The sequence below is a fragment of the Mastigoproctus giganteus genome, chromosome 1, assembly GCF_048544385.1.
Source record: "Mastigoproctus giganteus isolate SK-2022 chromosome 1, ASM4854438v1, whole genome shotgun sequence".
In the NCBI taxonomy this organism is placed as follows: Eukaryota; Metazoa; Arthropoda; class Arachnida; order Uropygi; family Thelyphonidae; genus Mastigoproctus; species Mastigoproctus giganteus.
The window spans coordinates 89,149,889-89,168,532 of NC_143575.1; the positions used below are offsets into that span (position 1 = coordinate 89,149,889).

Below are 18,644 nucleotides of genomic sequence, written 5' to 3' on the forward strand. Positions count from 1 at the left end.
ATTACCATCACAGCAAAAGAGCTTACAGTTCATTTGGTATGCTAGATAGTACATCACTGGTCTGGTTCAATGCACAAGGAGTTACGTATCTGTAAATAGGTGGGATGGTTACCAGAAGGCTGGATGGAACCACCTAGTTTAACAAATAAAGTTCTTCCCAACAACAGAAACATTCCCATCACTCTGGGCTCTTTACTTTGCTGCTGTAACCTGAGGCATGATTTTAGCTTAAACTTAAATAAAAAATCGACACACTAAACTGAGAGATACATATGTGAAATAACAAGGCTAGACTATTCCTACGTTATATGACAGTAGAATGCACTACACTATAAAATTACATTATAAAATTATATTAAACTTACATTCTCAAACCACATTCATACTGTTATCAGTTTATAGCTTACATATTTAATAAAACATTTCTAATATTAATTACAATCCTTTAGGTTGTCACAGACATTCTCTCAGATATGCTAGACAAGCTGTACTTGCTATCTGGGAGTCTAAAACGCTGATGGAACTGATATTCGGGTGACACTCAAGTCAAGTGTACCCAATTTCAGCGAAGTCCGGACGGTCTGTGACAGCCAAACCCTCAGCTTGCACCTTCACGATGGTGGGACTGTTAGTAATCCTGAGTATAACCTCCATGCACAAGTACATGGTGGGTGACCACCCAGGTGTGAACAAACGTAAGCAGGGGTCAAGTTGTGACGCCCACACCACGTGGAGGAACGCCGCCCCTCTGTTACCAGGCAGTACTAGGTGGTAGATGACTCTCATCAACCGGTGAAATACCACCACTTTGCTTATTGGAGGCTTGAAGTGGTGGAACCCATGTTTAGTCTCTAGAGCTAAGTTCCGGTCAACCCTTCCCTATCTCTTCCATCATGCAGTATGATTGATGACTTTTGAGGTTATGATGAACATCGTTGAGAGATCCAATATTCCTTACATTACGAGGGTACAGCTCTAAAACGGTATTCGCAGGCCGGCTGCAAGTTAGTACACCGGACCAAACCTATTTGGTAACTCTCTAGGAGGCTTCCGGATCAGCTAGTGTATAATCTTGCTACCTCTACTCTGCCAGATAGTGACTGGAGGGAGTCCGAGTAGTGTATATGCGGGGAGCATTGTCGAGGCCACGTTATGTAAAGGATCTGGGCATATTCTTACCATGTGTACGCCATATCCAAAAATTTCATTACTTCATACAGCATGTCCCACCCACTTTTTCTTACTATTGAATACACCATGAATTGTCAAAATAATAGAGCAAGCTTATCTACGAAAAGATCTAAATCTCCCAAGCACTTCCTAATTGATTTCACAAATATACGTGGTTTCAATTCTAATCTCAACGATATCCATTTCCACTTACGGTCTGCCAAACCACACGTACTTTTTCTGACAGAATCTGTTATCGGTTGATTCAACTACTGCTCATCTCAGATGCCCAAATTATTCGCTGTATGATTCCTTTCGCCTCAAAGGTGGTACTTGTGCATATGTCCATATGTCCGTTCTGATATTCCCTGTCAGAGACTTGGCAATTTGGAATCTCCTCTCTTTGATCTTTTCTGGCTTAAAATCTCTCTACCTCATTGTGTCAAATTCATCTGTTGTCTCTACCGTTCTCCCAACTCCACTAAAAACTTGGAGCTCTTTGACTTCCTCTCTTTGCAACTTGACTTCCTCTCTTTGCAACTTTCCTCAGTGAGGTAATTTTCCTTGATTTTAATGTTCACAACTCCAGCTGGCTTCCGTTTTCTAGTCACACCGACCCAGCAGGTTGAGATGCTGAGGCTTTTGCAATTACTAATGACCTAGCACAGACTGTTCATTTACCTACAAGAATACCGGACAATCCTAATCATACAGCCAATACGCTTGGTCTTTTTCTCACTAACAACCCTTCTAAGTACACGATCGAAGTGAGAGGTCCTTTAGGCACTTCAGATCACAACTTGGTGATTGTCTCTTCTCCAATGGAACCTTTATCTCATGGCTATTCCCAACCTCGTGATGTTTGGCATTACAAGAATGCAAAATGGGATGACCTGCGAGACTTCTTTTTCCGTGATCGGATTACCGTTTCAAAACTTCTGATGTCAACGTTTGTTCAGATCGTGAAAGTGAAATTATTCTTGCAGGAATGGAATCCTTTATCCCACAGTCCACTTTAAAATCTCATCCTTTATCTAAACCTTGGTTTTCCAATAAATGTGCTAAGGCTGTTTCAAGAGAAGAATGTTGCATATCGTAATTGGCTTGTTTCTAATTCTCCAGTTTCAATTTCTGCCTACACCAAAGCTCGCAAAAATTGTAAAGCAGTTATTAATCAGTCCAAACTAGAGTTTGAACAGGCTGAGTAGAAAACTTGCTTCTTGCCCTAATGGCAGCCAAGCATTCTGGTCTCTTGCCAAAGCTATTGGCCACAACTTCTGCCCCCACCTCTGTCCATACCAGATGGTTCTGTTGTCACTTCAGCCAAGGACAAAGCTGACCTGCTAGCATCCCATTTTTCTTCCAACTCATGTATTAATGATCTTGGTAAAACACCTCCCACCATGCTCCATTCAATGCCTCCTGTGGTCTTCCGTCAAAAGGATTTTGACGAATCTCGATGCTAAGAAAGCTCCAGGTCCCGATGGTATTTCTGCACTTGTTCTCAAAACATGTGCTCTTGAACTTACTCCTATTCTTTGCCGCCTTTTTTCACTTTCTTATTCCAAAGGTGTTTTTCCTTCTGCTTGGAAATTTGCTCATATCCAGCCAGTTCCTAAAAAGGGTGACAAATCCCTCCCATCCAATTATCGTCCCATTGCAATTACTTCTATTCTTTCTAAAGTAATGGAGAAATCAATTAACTGCCAACTCTTAAACTACCTAGAAACCTTCCGTCTGATTAACGATCGCCAGTGTCAATCCACTGGTGATATTCTGGCTTATGTCACCCGTTTATGGACTAATTCAATGGAAAGGTTCGGTGAATCACAAGTAGTTGCTCTTGACATCTCAAAGGCTTTCGATCACGTTTGGCATAAAGGTCTTCTAAACAAGCTTCCATCTTATGGTTTGCCAACTGTTTTTAGTAATTGGTTATCCAGTTTTCTCTCTGATCGCTCACTGAGGGTGATGGTAGATGGCTCTCTGTCTTCTAACTTCTCTACTAATGCCGGTGTTCCCCAAGGTTCAGTTCTTTCCCCCACTCTTTTCCTCTTGTATATTAATGACCTTCTTCCATTGACTGGAAATCCTATCCATAGTTTTGCCGATGATAGCACATTGCATTCCACTTTCCATTTTGAGAAACCTTGCCCTGCTCAATCAGCTTCAACTTCTCGAAAATCTGCTACCAATTCCTTAAATGCCAATATTCAGGTAATTCTCCAGTGGGACAAAGACAACTTAGTTGATTTCAACCCTTCTAAAACTCAGTCTTGTCTTATATCTCGCAAAAAGGATTCTTCTGCTCCTATGCTTATCTTTAGTGACACTTCGATTTCTAGGCAAAATGATATATCTCTTTTGGGGATTACACTGCCTTCTAATCTCTCTTGGCACAAGCACATTAGAAATATTGCTTCCTCTGCATCTAAAAAACTTGGTTTTCTCTTTCGCTCTCGACGTTACTTTTCTTCCAAACAGCTGTTCACTCTGTATAAATCGCAATTCTGCCCTGCCATGGAATATTGTTCCCATATCTGGGGTGGTGCCCCCAAAACCTCTCTCAGGCTTCTTGATTCCATTCAGAAGAGGGCAGTTAGGTTAATTAATGATTCATCTCTAACAGTCTCTCCACTCACTGTCTCATAGACGTACTGTTTCTGCTGCATGCCTCTTCTACAGATACTTCCATGGGCACTGTTCTTCTGAATTGGCTTCTATAATTCCCACTCTCTCTTTCAAAACAGTCCAAACACGTGCCACCACCAGCCAACATCCATTTGCTGTCCAACTTCAAACTCACAGAACCAACTTTTCATCATCTTTGTTTATTCATTCAACTGCCATTTTCTGGAACAACCTTCCTTCATACGTATTTCCTGAAAATTACAATCTACAGAAGTTCAAGTCCAATGTCAAAAAATATCTTCTTTCGTCTTCTCAACCTCTAACCCAAGCACAGTACTAAGTACTATAGGTTCTAATACCTCTCGTGTTTGGGGTTTACATAAAAAAAAAAATTTACATTCTAGCATATTAAACTGTTTACATGTTCTTATGCCAATGCAATGAACAAAAGCAGCAGAACGCTCCCCTACATGAATCATTTTTGAGAAATTTCCAAGTAAGAAAAAGAAAAAAAAAGCAAACATTTACTTATCTCATAAAGAATTTTTCAATTCTTTGAGATAAACAAATAATAACTGCATTAATTTGAAACAACAAAAAAATAAAAAAGTTAATTTCTTCAATATTACTGCAACTCAGTAGCTACTGTAACACACACACTCCTTTTTAATAAGAGGTATACCTTGAGTTATGCAATTAACAAACTTTGGTAATTATCATGAAACCTATATCTAAGAATTCTCCCTCCCAGAAATGGGTGTAATGAGGCTGGATTACTTTGTGGATCATATTATTATTTTTTTTTTCTTCCCCTTCCCAATGGATGTACTTCTTTGAATTATGAACAGCACAACATACACACTGTACAGCAATTTTAAGACCACTAACCTGAAGCCACAAAAAACATGCATGCTGTTTATCAATTTCCATTAAGTTATTCATTAAGTTATTGCTTATTTGAATCTGATATCCTAGTCTAGGAAACATGTCACAAGCTATTTACAAAAGTTTTTACTGCAACTGAATATTCTGCAATTGGTGAATAAGTAGCTAGCTTTCCCACTGATAAGTATATGTTTACTTTTGTGAATGCTTCATGTGAAATTAGCATTCCAATTATTTAAGATATTTTCTACTTTGGGTGGTGGAAGGGAAAAATTGTAACTTTACTTGAAATTAGTTTCTCAGACAAGTACTATCATTCATAAAAATTTGTCTAACTGAATATACCACAGAAAATAATACAGCAATCAGAAGAGTACAGCAAATCTGATGTACTCCTCTGATTTTCCTCAGAGAAGTACAGCAGATTTTTACTTGGGCCAGTCTTCTCTATGAAATTGGTGGTTCTCAGATTACATACATCAATTTTTTGGATATGTGTGTGTGTGTGTGTGTGTGTGTGTGTGTGTGTGTGTGTGTGTGTGTGTGTGTGTGTGTGTGTGTGTGTGTGTGTGTGTGTGTGTGTGTGCACACATATGGTTTATTTTCTTTTCCAAGTCCATCTGTATATAACAACTCTACTCTCAGTGGATGGATTTTCATGAAATTCTATTTTTGGGCATTTTAAAAATATTTGACAAGCCATTCCAAATTTCATTAAAATATAAATCTGGCAATTATTTTATTTTATTTATTTTATTTTTTAACTGGAAACTACTGTTAATGTAGTGTTAGCTTTGTTATTGTTAGCTTTAGACAGTCCATGCATACTTTGTATGTATTGTTATATAAGTCTCATGAACATGGTGTTGCTTGAAGAGATAAACATATAAAAAAGAGTGTACTGGAGGGGAGTGATAAATATTATAAAGTTTTAATTGAGCTAAATAGTTAAGTTTAGAGCATATAAAACTATATATTTTATTAAGTACTTTACAAAATTAATCACATAAAAAAAATAATTTATTCTGATTTTCTTAAATCATTTAATTTAAGAAAAAAAATTAAATGTAGCTGAAATGTAACACTATGTACATTAATTAACCTGTGTTCTATCTATCTTGGTTGGTGAGAAAATATAAGTTATAACTAAAATCATGGTATAAACAGGTATGCCATATTGAGGTTGGACTGTATATAATTTCAAGCAATTTCCAATTTACAGGTAGCTCTATATATGCCATTCAAAACTAGATATCCTAGTTTTATAACAGCTGTAACAGTCTTATATTCCCCAGTAGATTACCAAAATTGCAAATAAAATGGTCTTGGAAGGATGAAAAGTGGCAAGATATTAAACTGTAAAACAGAAAATCTAAACAATTTAAATTTTCATGCCTATATTAAATAAATATGATAATTTTAGACTATACATGTAAATCTCTAATACTATTTCAATTTATAATAATTTTCTTTATTTAGCAAACACGACTTTTTTGAATTGGATCCTAAGGATCCAGTTATGCAACAGAAAGTAACAACCTTAAAAAAACTAGTCTGTCTCTGCCTTTTGAGCATTTCTTTCAACTAACAACTGCAATAATTTGTACTACTCTTAATACATCATGCACATTTCATGCACCTGTGCAATATTCTGAATATCACCTTTCAGAACTAGTATCTACACAAATTTTGGTGGGGGGGAGGGCACAGGTCAGTCTGACAATGCAAATCAGTCAACCCGGTCAGTCAGCCTTACATTCACTATTTTTTTCCATACTGTCCTATTTCCTATTAAATTCTTAGTCCTAGCTAAGAAATCCTCTTTCTTCTAATGCTTCCTTGATATCATCAATTCACTTTCCTCTTGGTCTGCCACTGGGAACTACTGTCATTCATTTTTGCTACAAATATCTAATTAGGTAATCTTCCCATCTCCTACCTTTTTGTACATGTCCATACCATTTAAATTTGCCTCACTTACCTTTGATTGGATGTGTGTTAACCATTTCTTTATGTTCTCATTTTTAATATGATCCTGCCATAGCTTTCATCTGTTAGTTCTATTCATTTTTATTAAAACTTTCAATTCTGAAGATTCCAATACATTATCAATTCCTTCACTTCTTCCAGGTCTCACATTTTGGCTTTCTGGTTGGATATCAGTCCATTTTGCACATGTCCTTCTAATCGAATGAATAGCTTTTGTCCTACAGCCAATTTGCACAAAAAAGCAAGGGAATTTTGTGTAACCAGACCATTGTCCAGGAAGTATGGTTAAAACCTTCAAATCATGACAAACTATCCAATCAAGATCACTACATTTCACCTTTTCTAACAAGAATTTGAGACTGTCTTAAGTTTCCTTTAAGTTTACAGAACAGGTGAATGGAATTGAGGGCAACATGTTCCCACTGTGCACAGAACTCTTTTTAAGCTCATAATCAAACTGGCAGTTAAAAGTCTTCATTTTGTTGGGATCATACATACCACACAGCATATTGATTTAATATTTAAGAACTAGTAAATGTGTACTAGTAAAACTAGTACACATTTACTAGTACAGAACAAAATAGATCCCTCCTGAGATCAGAAGGGAGTGAATTCCTTATCACTGTATTCTATGCCAAATGAAGTGAAGTGCCAGTTGCTAATGGATTCTTTTACTCGACATGGAGAATAAGAGCCATGCTGAATTCTTTGGTAGGTCCAATTTTAATACCAAATCATTTGGTTCAGCTTGTGTAAACTGTCTTCTTCTTTTACATGGTTTCAACTTCATCAGTACCTACAAATTCACTGTGCTTACTTGGATGACAATCAAAATCAGTTTTGTTCTTGGTGCTGTATCTTATAATATTGCACATACAAAATTAGCAATCTGATGTGTGGGCCTTGGATTCATACCACACCATAGGTACACCAAATATAAGGAATTTTCATCCGTTAACAAAATGTCTCATTTTCAACACACACAGTTGGCAGATGTGGGGATCTTTGTTTGTCCCGGTCATTACCAATTCTAATACCAAAATAAACGTATGTTTTCTTGTAAAAGTCAGTGACTTTTTATCTCTAATTTGTATATGATATTTCCACAGATATAGCAGAAGGAATCAGAATTGGTGATACACTGATGATTGGACAATATCAGAAAAAAGCATTTCACATTGATAAAAAAAATAACATATTAATGATAAATTAAACACAACACTTCTTTCATTGTTACAAAATACAATTTGTGATTTTAATTTATGTGATTTTAATTTGTGATTTTACAATTCAGCACCCTACAGCAAATGCTGTAATGCCATTTTTTGAAATCCCCAACATATAGGGAAAACAGTGGCTATAGGGAATAAAACTGTACTTAGTTTTCAGTGTGAAAAAAAATTACGTATACAAGTATAACTTAACCAGTATTACCAGTATAATGGAAACAACCACAAAGTAAACAATTCATTTAAAATTATGAAAAAGTCAGTGAATTTTTATCTATAACTTGTGTAGATGCAATTTCTTAATGTCCAAGGCAAAGTAACTATTAACCTTGAAAACACAACAATTGGAAAAGATTTTTAGAAAATCGTTTTTGTAATAAAAACAAATTCAAAATTATCTGAAGAAATATTCACTCTGTAATTAAACTGCTATTTAATTACCACAAATGAATGAATTACAACTTATAAATTGTACTAATTAATAATCCAGATGTTTCTGGTGAATCTATTAGCATCTCTGTGAATAGTACTACAGAATGTCTGCAGAACTGATCCTTATTTTTCTTTATTCATCATCATAAAGCTCTTTAACTTGATGAGTTAGAATAACTTGCTTAAAGCACACTTCCCCAGGACCAATAAAACCCAACAGATATTAAAACTACCTAAAACACATAGGCATGGAAGGAGACCAAAAGAAAAGTGAACTTTCATTACATTTTTATATATATATATATATATATATATACAATTTTAATGTAGAAAAATCATATTCTTGGTTGGTATTTCAAAATAATACATTTAAAAATATTTAAGAAGTATTTTCAAGATGGATACTGCACAACTTTATAAAAATGCTTCCTACACAAAACTAAACTCAAAGTAATACTCAAAAAAAATGTCATTATTAAGACTTCAGAGGTAAGAACTAATCTTATCATTGAAATTTACTTACTGATTTTATAATATGGTTGAATATTAATATCATGTTTCTCCTATTTTAATAAACCAATGATAATATGTACACACCTCTAAAACAGTATCAAAATAAAAAATTAAGAAATGAGTACACTACAAAAATTATTTTACACTATTGTACTATGCAGTGTTTTGAATTCAGTATTAACATCTTCAAAAGGCTTTACAAAATTCTATAATACAAAATTTTAAAAATCAACATCATCCTGTACTACTTTTATCAGCATCATGCACTTTTTTTTCTGTATCTTGTTCCCCTCGCTGTTGTTGTTGTTGCCACATGCTAGTATAAATGCCACCTAACTCCAAAAGGTCTTCATGGCTGTGAAAAATAAAACCAATAAAAAAGTACTGAAAGGCAGGAAATATTAAAATTTAACTGAGATCTAATTAACTTCTAACAAGAAATACTATACTAGAAATAAAATGAGAAAAATATACTGTTAAGGGCAAAAGAAATAGAAGACACATTATCTTTTATTTTTTCTGTCTCTCTCTTAATTATCTAAATCTTTAAGCACCTTTAAGGCTGAAAATGGTTCTACCTCATTCTCAGCAGCATAACTTTTCTCATCATATAACTGAATATTTTAAGCTATGATGACATGATTTAAATAGTAGTCATACCACTCTGATAAAAGTAGCCCAATATCAAGTTGTATGGAGATTGATAATGATAATAAAATTTAATCTCATCAACACATCCTACACGACTTAATCATTTCTTTTTATAACCCCAAAAATGAAAAGTTATTGAAGCCTGCAGTTAGCTAGCATCATGTTGAAAATATTAGTTAATGTTGGGCTTGAATTTCTGTAGATTATAATTTTCAGGAAATACGTATGAAGGAATGTTATTCTAAATAACAGAGGAAGGGATAAATGAGGAAAACAAATGGTTAGTTTGGCAAGTTTGGAACAGCACAAATTTTGACCATGATGCATATGACTGAACTAGTATGGAAGAGGAAGGATTAGAGATGCTAATTCAGAAGAAGGTTGATTAATGTGGCATTTCTGGTGCAATGAGATCTAGGGCCACAATGCACCCAATCCAAGACTGCAGTAGTAAGAAAGGCTAAATTATCATTAGAGAAGGCTAAAAGGCTATTATCATATTAAAAGGCTAAATTATCATAAGATGTGTTGTTATGCACAATACAATAATAAATATTAAAAACATGAATATAAACATGAATTGCAGATATTCTTCCAGTGATGAGAGTTAGTGCTGCTCTTCTTGGGAGTCTAAACCTCTGATTGAAATTATTGTTATTGTTGTATTGGGCTTAACGACACAAGGGCTACTGAGGCTAAAATGTGTCTGTTCACTGTTTATTTACAGGCAACATATAGTTGTAGATGTTAAATTATATGCAACTATACAAGCCAATATGTTTTAGATACAATAAAAGTTCTTCAATATTTGCTTCATTTCCTAATAAATGAGATAAATCAGATGATATATTCAACGTGGAGAGCGATTGAAAAGTTTGACCAGATGGCTGAATATAAGGGACAATCAATGCAGAAAATGATGGACCATAAATGACTGAAATGATTATCAAGTCCTACTTATAAGTCAAGCAAGTAGATTGAATTATGGCAAAAGCTCATTGTTCTGTGGCATCCAAATGCTCTGCTTGCAACTTTGTGATGGTTGGACTGTTAGAAAAGATGGATAATATCTAAAAACACCACTCCTAAAATATCAAAGGCAACTGACTGCCCCTGGGTGTGAATCAATGTAAGCAGGGGTCAAGGAGTAATATTCAAACTACACAGAGGAATGACCAACCTTGTCACTAAACAATACCAGGTAGTAGTTGACTCTCATCACCTACTACAAAGTGGTGAATTATCACTTTGCAAACTGGAAGCTATAAGTGCTGCAAACCATCTCGTCTCCTGAACTATTATTCTATTATTCTATCTCTATTATTCATTGTGAATTGTCTTTTGAGGTTATCATTGTTAAATAAAAAAAAAAAAAAAATGGTTAATTCAAAGTTAAGGGACTAAAATATTTCTGTTTTAACAGATTGAGAATAGCCATACAAGTTTATAACCTGTCAGTTTTAATCAATCAAGAGAAATTTTTAGTCAGATATTCTTAACACTATGCTGAATTTTTATAATTCTTATTTAAAATATTAATAATCTTTTAAGTTTTGCTGTGGTAGACATTTGTGAATGTTACAGTTAAAACATTAATTTAGTCAATATCAGAAACATATTGACTAAATTAATGCTAAATGAACTGAATTTCTCCATGATTGCACTGTGGAGAAAAAAAATATCAAACAAAACATGCATCAATAAATTTCTAGCATATAACAAGATTGCTAACTTTTCATTTTTGATGCCATTACTAATCACACAATTTGATGTATACAAGGTGGTTTATAAACAAGATAACTCAGTTCTAAATATTAAACACACATGAGATTAGAGGAATATTTTTTTATGAGAAGGGTAAGAATAAGAGTGAAAAAAAGCAGAGGTGACAGGGATACCCCTGTCACCACAACACTTTCTAGAGCAATGTCATTCTGTTACAAGAATAAAAGTTCTATTAAGAAAAGAAGAGCAATGAAGAATTGCAAATCATCATGAATTTAGTCAAACAGTCCTGGCACCAGGACACATCTGGGTATGGAATATGCTAAAAGAATAGCTTCACCCAGATTTCACTGCATCACTAACATAGTTTAGTGGTGGTAGTAGGATGGTAGAGACAACCTGTTTTAAGTGCTTTAAAATTGAGCCACTGGTTTTCATCAATGAAATCATGAATGCAAATATCTATTTTGACACTGAACAAATTGGTCTTATTTGAATGGTGTATGTTTCAATGCAGGGAGATAAACCATATTTGAATCAGAATTCCTATGTTCCATGTCACAAAGCATGATCAGTGCAACAGTAGTTTTAGAGAATGTGGGAGACTTGTCATTTCTAGACCAGATCTAAATACCACTGAACACCTCTAGGATACTTTGAAACAATGACTGAGAGCCAGAACAAAACCATCCTAGTTCAAGCAGAGAATTAATTACAGCCTTATGGAAGGATTGGAGTAATATTTCATTTCTACATACCATCAGTAACCCTCCAAAAGGTTATTGTGTAAACTCCATTAAAAAACATTTTACTAATTTTTTTTCATTCTCTCTCTCTCTCGTGTGTGTGTGTGTGTGTGTGTGTGTGTGTGTGTGTGTGTGTGTGTGTGTGTGTGTGTGTGTGTGTGTGTGTGTGACCCCATATATAACATGATTTTCTTGTACATATATATGTATAATAAAGTTTAATTGATAAATAAACACACAGTAAGACATTACCAATGTTAAATACAGTAATAATAAAGTATAGCATACTCTCAATTTACCAGGACACTTCGAGACTCCAAATTTAAAAAAAAAAAAAAAAAAAAAACCAACCAGAAATCATAAAATTCAAGTAATAACTAGAACAGGTATAAATAGATATTTTGCAAGTCGTAAATAAGCGACAAGAACAGCATTATAAGTCGTCATTGAGAGATTAGTGTACCTATTATCTTGCAACCCCTGCTATCTTCACACCTACTGCTAAAAAAAAAAAAAAAAAAAGAGACCAGATGTTTAGTTTGATTTAGTGTATCGCGTCAATTGTTGTGTTCTGTCACACCACAAAAGAACAAATTTTGTTTCGTTATTTATGTCAGGGAAGTCAGAATTTTTTTTTTTTTTTTTTTATAGTAACTATTTTTTTATTTATTTATTATTATTATTTTTGTTTAAAAATAGCGAAAACGATGGGCAAATGCAAGAGTTGTGCTTTCAAATTTAACAAAAACTTGAAATTATTCAAAAGTTTGAAAACGGTGCATCCGTTAAATCTCTAAAGAACCATTATAATGTTGGTGAACAAACCATATGCAACATTGTAAAAAATAAAGGGAAGCTATTCAGTTTAAAATCGACATTGTGAAAAATGAGGGAAAGCATCGTATTGGACATGCGAGTAGTATGTGTTAAGTTTTTTTGGGTTTTTTCTGTGGTTAACCGTGGGTAACTGAATCAGCGGATACAGGGGCACAAATGTATATAAAAACAATACAGGGGCACAATTCTAAACTCAATTTTGAGTTTAGAAGAAAACATATTACAGACTATGAAATTCCATGACACCATGGGCTCGTTCTTTAATTTTATCAGAATTCATACAAATTGTCAATGAGACGTGAGTAAAGTAAAATAAAATGTTCAATCAATATATCTGTTGCATGTTAGCTGCAGTGAATCATTTTAGTCCTTCTGATTTCACTGCTGAAGAGAATACTTTATGTAAACCTTTTGCCAACATACATGCAACTGTATTGCAGACCACTGCCCAGTTACAAATATAAGATTTGGTGTGATTTCAATACCATTCATATACTATTACTATCACAATGTATAGATAACTGACCAAGATTTAGCACACATTTGACACTGCATTGGCATAAAACATGCGTCCCTCTACTTCACTGCACAGAGAAAAATACTGTTGGCATATCTTTCAATTTTTTATAAGTCATAGTTGAAAACACTCATATTGAAAATTATCATATAAAATACTAATGTCACTGTAGAAAAGGGGTGGAGTGACATCAGTTTTTTTTCAGAAACATCATAATCAGATAACTGCATGTACTGAAAAAATCAGTTATATGTGCACGAAGTCTGATCTACTATTAATAAGATTATATTCCCAAATATTATTAAACTATTCAGTTGAATATTTATTAAACAAATTATTAAATTGAATATGCTATCATTTCTATAAGATTATCCTAATAAAGGGTTTTTAAACATACATACAATGATGCTAACAACTTTTCAAACAGACCATTTTTTTATTACAAAACTTGCATCGTAATAAAAGTTGAATCACAATTCTATATAAATTAACTATAAAATATCGGTGTAATTACACCATAGTTAGCTCATAACAATAAACTACAACTGTAGTGTAAAGGCATCAATTTAATCGTATCTCATATTGTGACTACATTCACAATGAGTTACCATGAATTGCACTACCTCGAATAAGTAACGCTTCACCAATAGCAAAGACTACTGTTACTTATTCTCAGCGGGCACCACCACCCACACAGCACTATTTCAAGGCCTGTTAGCCTAATCGGTGGGTGAGCAGGTACCCTGGTGTTGCAATCATGCCAACCCAGTTATGAAGTTAATTCCACAACATGAGAAATGCCAGAAGGTTACAAAATAGTACTATAATAAAGTATAAATGCACAAGGCATAATGATATGAGCTTAAATATACTATAAAATATCGGTGTAAATACACCATAGTTAGCTCATAACAGTAAATTACAATCGTAGTGTAAAGGCATCAATTTAATTGTATCTCATATTGTGACTACCTTCAACAACAAGTTACCATGTACTGCACTACCTCAAATAAATAATGCTTCACCAATAGCGAAGACTACTGTTGCTTATCCTCTTCAAGGTAGTGAGTTATGAGCTAACTATGGTGTATTTACGCCAATATTTTACAGTATATTTAAGCTCATATCATATTATGCCTTGTGCATTTATATTTTATTATGTAAAATTAACAAACGTTTCATGGTGAAAATGCTTAAATATAACCATACAACGATGGACTGTTGACTATACTATTTCCTTATACAAATGCTTAAAAAAAGTCACTGTTCTTATTTTAAATACACATTTGAGGGCAGGTTTACAATATATTTTTCAAACCTTCAACAATTAGTGAACATAAATGTTACTTATTACTTACATTCCTCTTTCTACAATTTCTCCCTCTTTGATGACAAGAATTTCATCTGCATGAATAATTGTAGAGAGTCTAGAGGGATGAAAAAAAAATTTAAAAACACTAATAACTTGGCAGTACAGTAACAAATAGTGATTTTTTTTAATAATCATGCATGACTGTGTTACAATGATACAAGTGATGGGTCAAGTTGAACTTCAAAATTAAAGCTTACAATCAATGCCATACCTAGGTATGGGTTTGTTTATTTGGTTTTTTTTTTAGGAGCATTAGCAACTAAGGCCATATTGCTCTGTGGATATGCAGTGGTCATTCCCTGACCTTTCCGCATCCTCCGTATTTGGTAGTCACGGGCTCGAACCCTGGTCTAATCAAGAAGCGTGTGCTACGCACTGCTGCTCCTGCCCACCTGGCTATGGAGGCACCCCTAGGTATGGGAGGAGGACCAGGCAGCTGCCCGGGTTCTGGGAATGTACGGGGCCTGAATTTCGATGATATTTAAATTTTTCTTAAAAAAAATGGTTGTTCTTAATATAATACTTTAATTATACAAAAATATTAAATATTGGATTATTTATATTACAACAAATTTATTCATTTTATAATCATGTTAAAAGAAATTCATTTTGGCCTATTTTTATTATTTAAACCTAGTTTTAATGCAACAAAACCCACAATAATGCAGAGTAGCATTTAAAACTGTTTGCTTTGCTCTGAATGTTATGTCATATTGCCTAGAATGAGATGAAAGATACATGCATGCTAATGCAGTATGTTACGAGTTGCAAATTATACTAGATAGAGCACAATACTATCTGTCAGCGGGTGGAACATATTTCGGTGCCTTGGCAACCGGACCAAACCATTTTGCAGAAGGATAAGGTAAAGAGGCACCTGACTGACAGTACATATGATTGTACTAGTATGTAACTTGAAGATGAAGCAAGCACCACTACATTGCAGAATGGTAATCCCATTTATCCCTTATTTTGCACTTTCTAATTGCCTAAAGGCCAGAGGAACAAACAATGCGTACCCAGTTGGTCTCTCGTAATCCATTTCTTATATGGAAATTTTCTTTGTTCTACGGGAACTATTTTAAATATAATGACCAAGGGGAATTCAAAAAAATCTGCTAAACTGCCTGATTGTATTTATGAGCAATTAAGCATTACCGCAATTCTGGAAAGAACCTAATTTTCTCAAGTGAAACCTGGGTGGACAGTCATTTTTTTTTCTAAAGTATTGGATGATCAATGGATTATCTGTAGTGATGGACTGGTAAAAGAATTATGCATGCTCTCTTTACTTCCAAACCCTTATTCCAGAGAATAGCGGTACTTATGTAGCCAAGACCGCAAGCATATTCGAGACGTGAACAGACAGTTGAGAGGATTACTGTGTAAATATTTCTCATACAAATCAAATCAGTTATAGCATTTACCTGTAATGTAAGTCAGATTACAATTGTATTAAATAAAGTTTATAATATTATTTAATTTCAAATATTCTTGTTATTATCAGAAAACAGGAAACAATAGATTGTGGGCTATAATAAATAATAATGAATAAACAAAAAGAACTGTCTGGTGCAAAAAAAAGAAAATTAAAGAAAACCCGCAAAGAAAATGTTAAAAAAAAACTTTCTCTTTCTATGGATAAATTTTTAACACAGGTGAATACTAGTGGTATACCTGTGCCTTCAACAAGCCATGATGGAAAGGAAAACGTATCTAATGATGTAGTGACGAATGAAAATAGTGTATCTGTACTGGAAACACAAGAATGTGCCACAGAAGTTAACTTACTTTTAATTTCAGTTTTTCGGAATAAAAATGAATCAGCAACTGCAAAATCGAAGATTGAAAATTAAGATATAATTTGCAATTTAAATGATGCCGGTCACTGGCCAGATTCTATAAGATAAGATTCTATAAGAGCTGAATTAGTTTGAATGGACTGCCCAAAATAGAAAAATCAAAACTGTATCCCTTGATGCTTATCGCCAATGGTTACAACTGAGCATTGTTTCAGCACCTTAAAAAATGGCAAAAGGCTTGAAAGGACTTGGTTGATATACTCAGAAAAAAAGGATGCCATTTTCTGCTTCTGCTGCAAATTATTTAGTCATGCAAATATTCTCTTGAAAACTACTGGGTTCCGTTCTTGGCATCATTTACACAAGATGGTTTAAGCTCGCAAGAGAACTTTCAAAATCACAAAATATGCATGCAACAGTGGAAGGAATTAGAGCTCCGGTTAAAATTCAATAAAATTATGGATGTTGTAAATCAAAATTTCATAGAGAGAGAAAAAAAAAAAAAAATGGAGAATGATTTTGGAATGGTAATTGAGATAATTCAATTTTTAGCTTCACAAAATATGGCATTGAGAGGAAGCAATGAAAAATTTGAACCAAATAATGGAAATTTTTTGGGACAGAGTTATTGTCTAAATTTTCATCGAGAATATGTTCATCGAGTAGAAAGTAAAGAATGTACAAATGCACATTATTTGAGTAGCCAAACGTAAAATGTATTAATTGAAATGAGAGGTGGAATGGTATTAAAATACAAATTTATGGTATTAAATTTATGGTGGTATAGTATTAAAATAAATCTAAAATATTATTCAATTATTTTAGATTGTACCTCAGATGCAAGTCACATAGAACAAATGTCGGTCATAATTAGATTTGTTTCTATGTCTAGCTGCACTATAAAAATTTGTGAACATTTCTTAGGATACTTAGCCATTCAAGATACTTCGAGGAAAGGACTATCAAAATCTATACTAAAAATGTTAGAAACGAACAACATTGACCTAAGTAGCTGTCATGAGCAGGGGTATGATAATGGTAGTAACATGAAAGGCAAACGTAATGACATACAAGCAAGAATTTTAGAAGAAAATAGAAGAACTTTTTATGTTCCATGTGTTGCACATAATTTAAATTTAGTTGTATCTGATGCAGAGCATTAATCAACAACAGCAGAATTATTTTTTGGAACATTACAAAGATTATATGCAATTTGCACTGCTTCACCAATTAGGTGGGATATTTTAAAAAGGCACATAAAAATTACTGTGAAATCTCTACCAGAAACAAGATGGGAAGGAAAGATAAAAGCTGTTGAAGCAGTACGAGATCAGTTACAGGATATTACAACTGCATTAAATGAAATCAAGGAATAGGCCAAAGGAAAAGATGAAAACTGCAGTATGAACTAGAAGGTTTGTTAACAGAAATTACTTCTTTTAAATTTATTATAATTGTAGTTGTTTGGTATGAAATATTGAGTATTATAAATAAAGTAAGTAAAGCCATGCAAAACAGTAAAATTGATATGAACACTACAATTATATTGATAGAAGGTGCTCTTAGTCAGCTAAATGAATTTAGAAAATCAGAATTTAAATTGTGTATAGATAAAGCTATAGACATTGCAACTGAGTTGGAAATACAGTGTTTACAGAAGTGCAAGTTTCTAGAAAAAAAACACGAGTTTAGCTATGAAACTTCATATGAATGCTCTACTGATCCAAACAAAAGGTTTGAAATGGAATTTTTTAATATAATGATCAATGTAGCTATCATTAGATTACAAGAAAGATTTGAGCAGATGATTGTTGTTATTTGGTTTTTAGGAGCATTAGCCTAGGCCATATTGCTCCGAGGATATGTGGTGGTCATTCCCTGACCTTTCCGCATCCTCCGTATTTGGTGATCACGCGATCGAACCCCGTTGAGCAGATGAATGAAATATATTCAGCTTTTCACCTTATTCTAAAATGAGAAAACTTCATGAATTTATTTGAAAGTGCAATAGAAACCTTGAAGGAATTCTTACTGGCAAAGGTGGGAGCAGTGACATCGATGCCAGAGAGTTATGTCAAGAAACCCAATCTTTGCAGCATGTTTTAAAAGGAAAAAAAAAATTTTGGTTCTTCAGAATTATTGACA

The 18,644-nt window shown here is 33.8% G+C and overlaps 1 protein-coding gene across 1 annotated transcript in view; it reads right to left on the reverse strand.

The window, feature by feature from the left end:
- Positions 1-8,907: 8,907 nt before the first annotated feature.
- Hmt-1 (ABC transporter ATP-binding protein/permease Hmt-1) overlaps positions 8,908-18,644 on the reverse strand; it is a 257,181-nt gene continuing 247,444 nt past the window's right edge. The window contains exons 20-21 of the mRNA XM_090380934.1: positions 14,684-14,752; positions 8,908-9,204 (exon numbers count right to left, since the gene is read on the reverse strand). Coding sequence (XP_090237060.1) covers positions 9,084-9,204; positions 14,684-14,752 — 190 coding nt within the window. The 3' untranslated portion in view covers positions 8,908-9,083. The remainder of the gene's footprint in view (positions 9,205-14,683; positions 14,753-18,644) is intronic.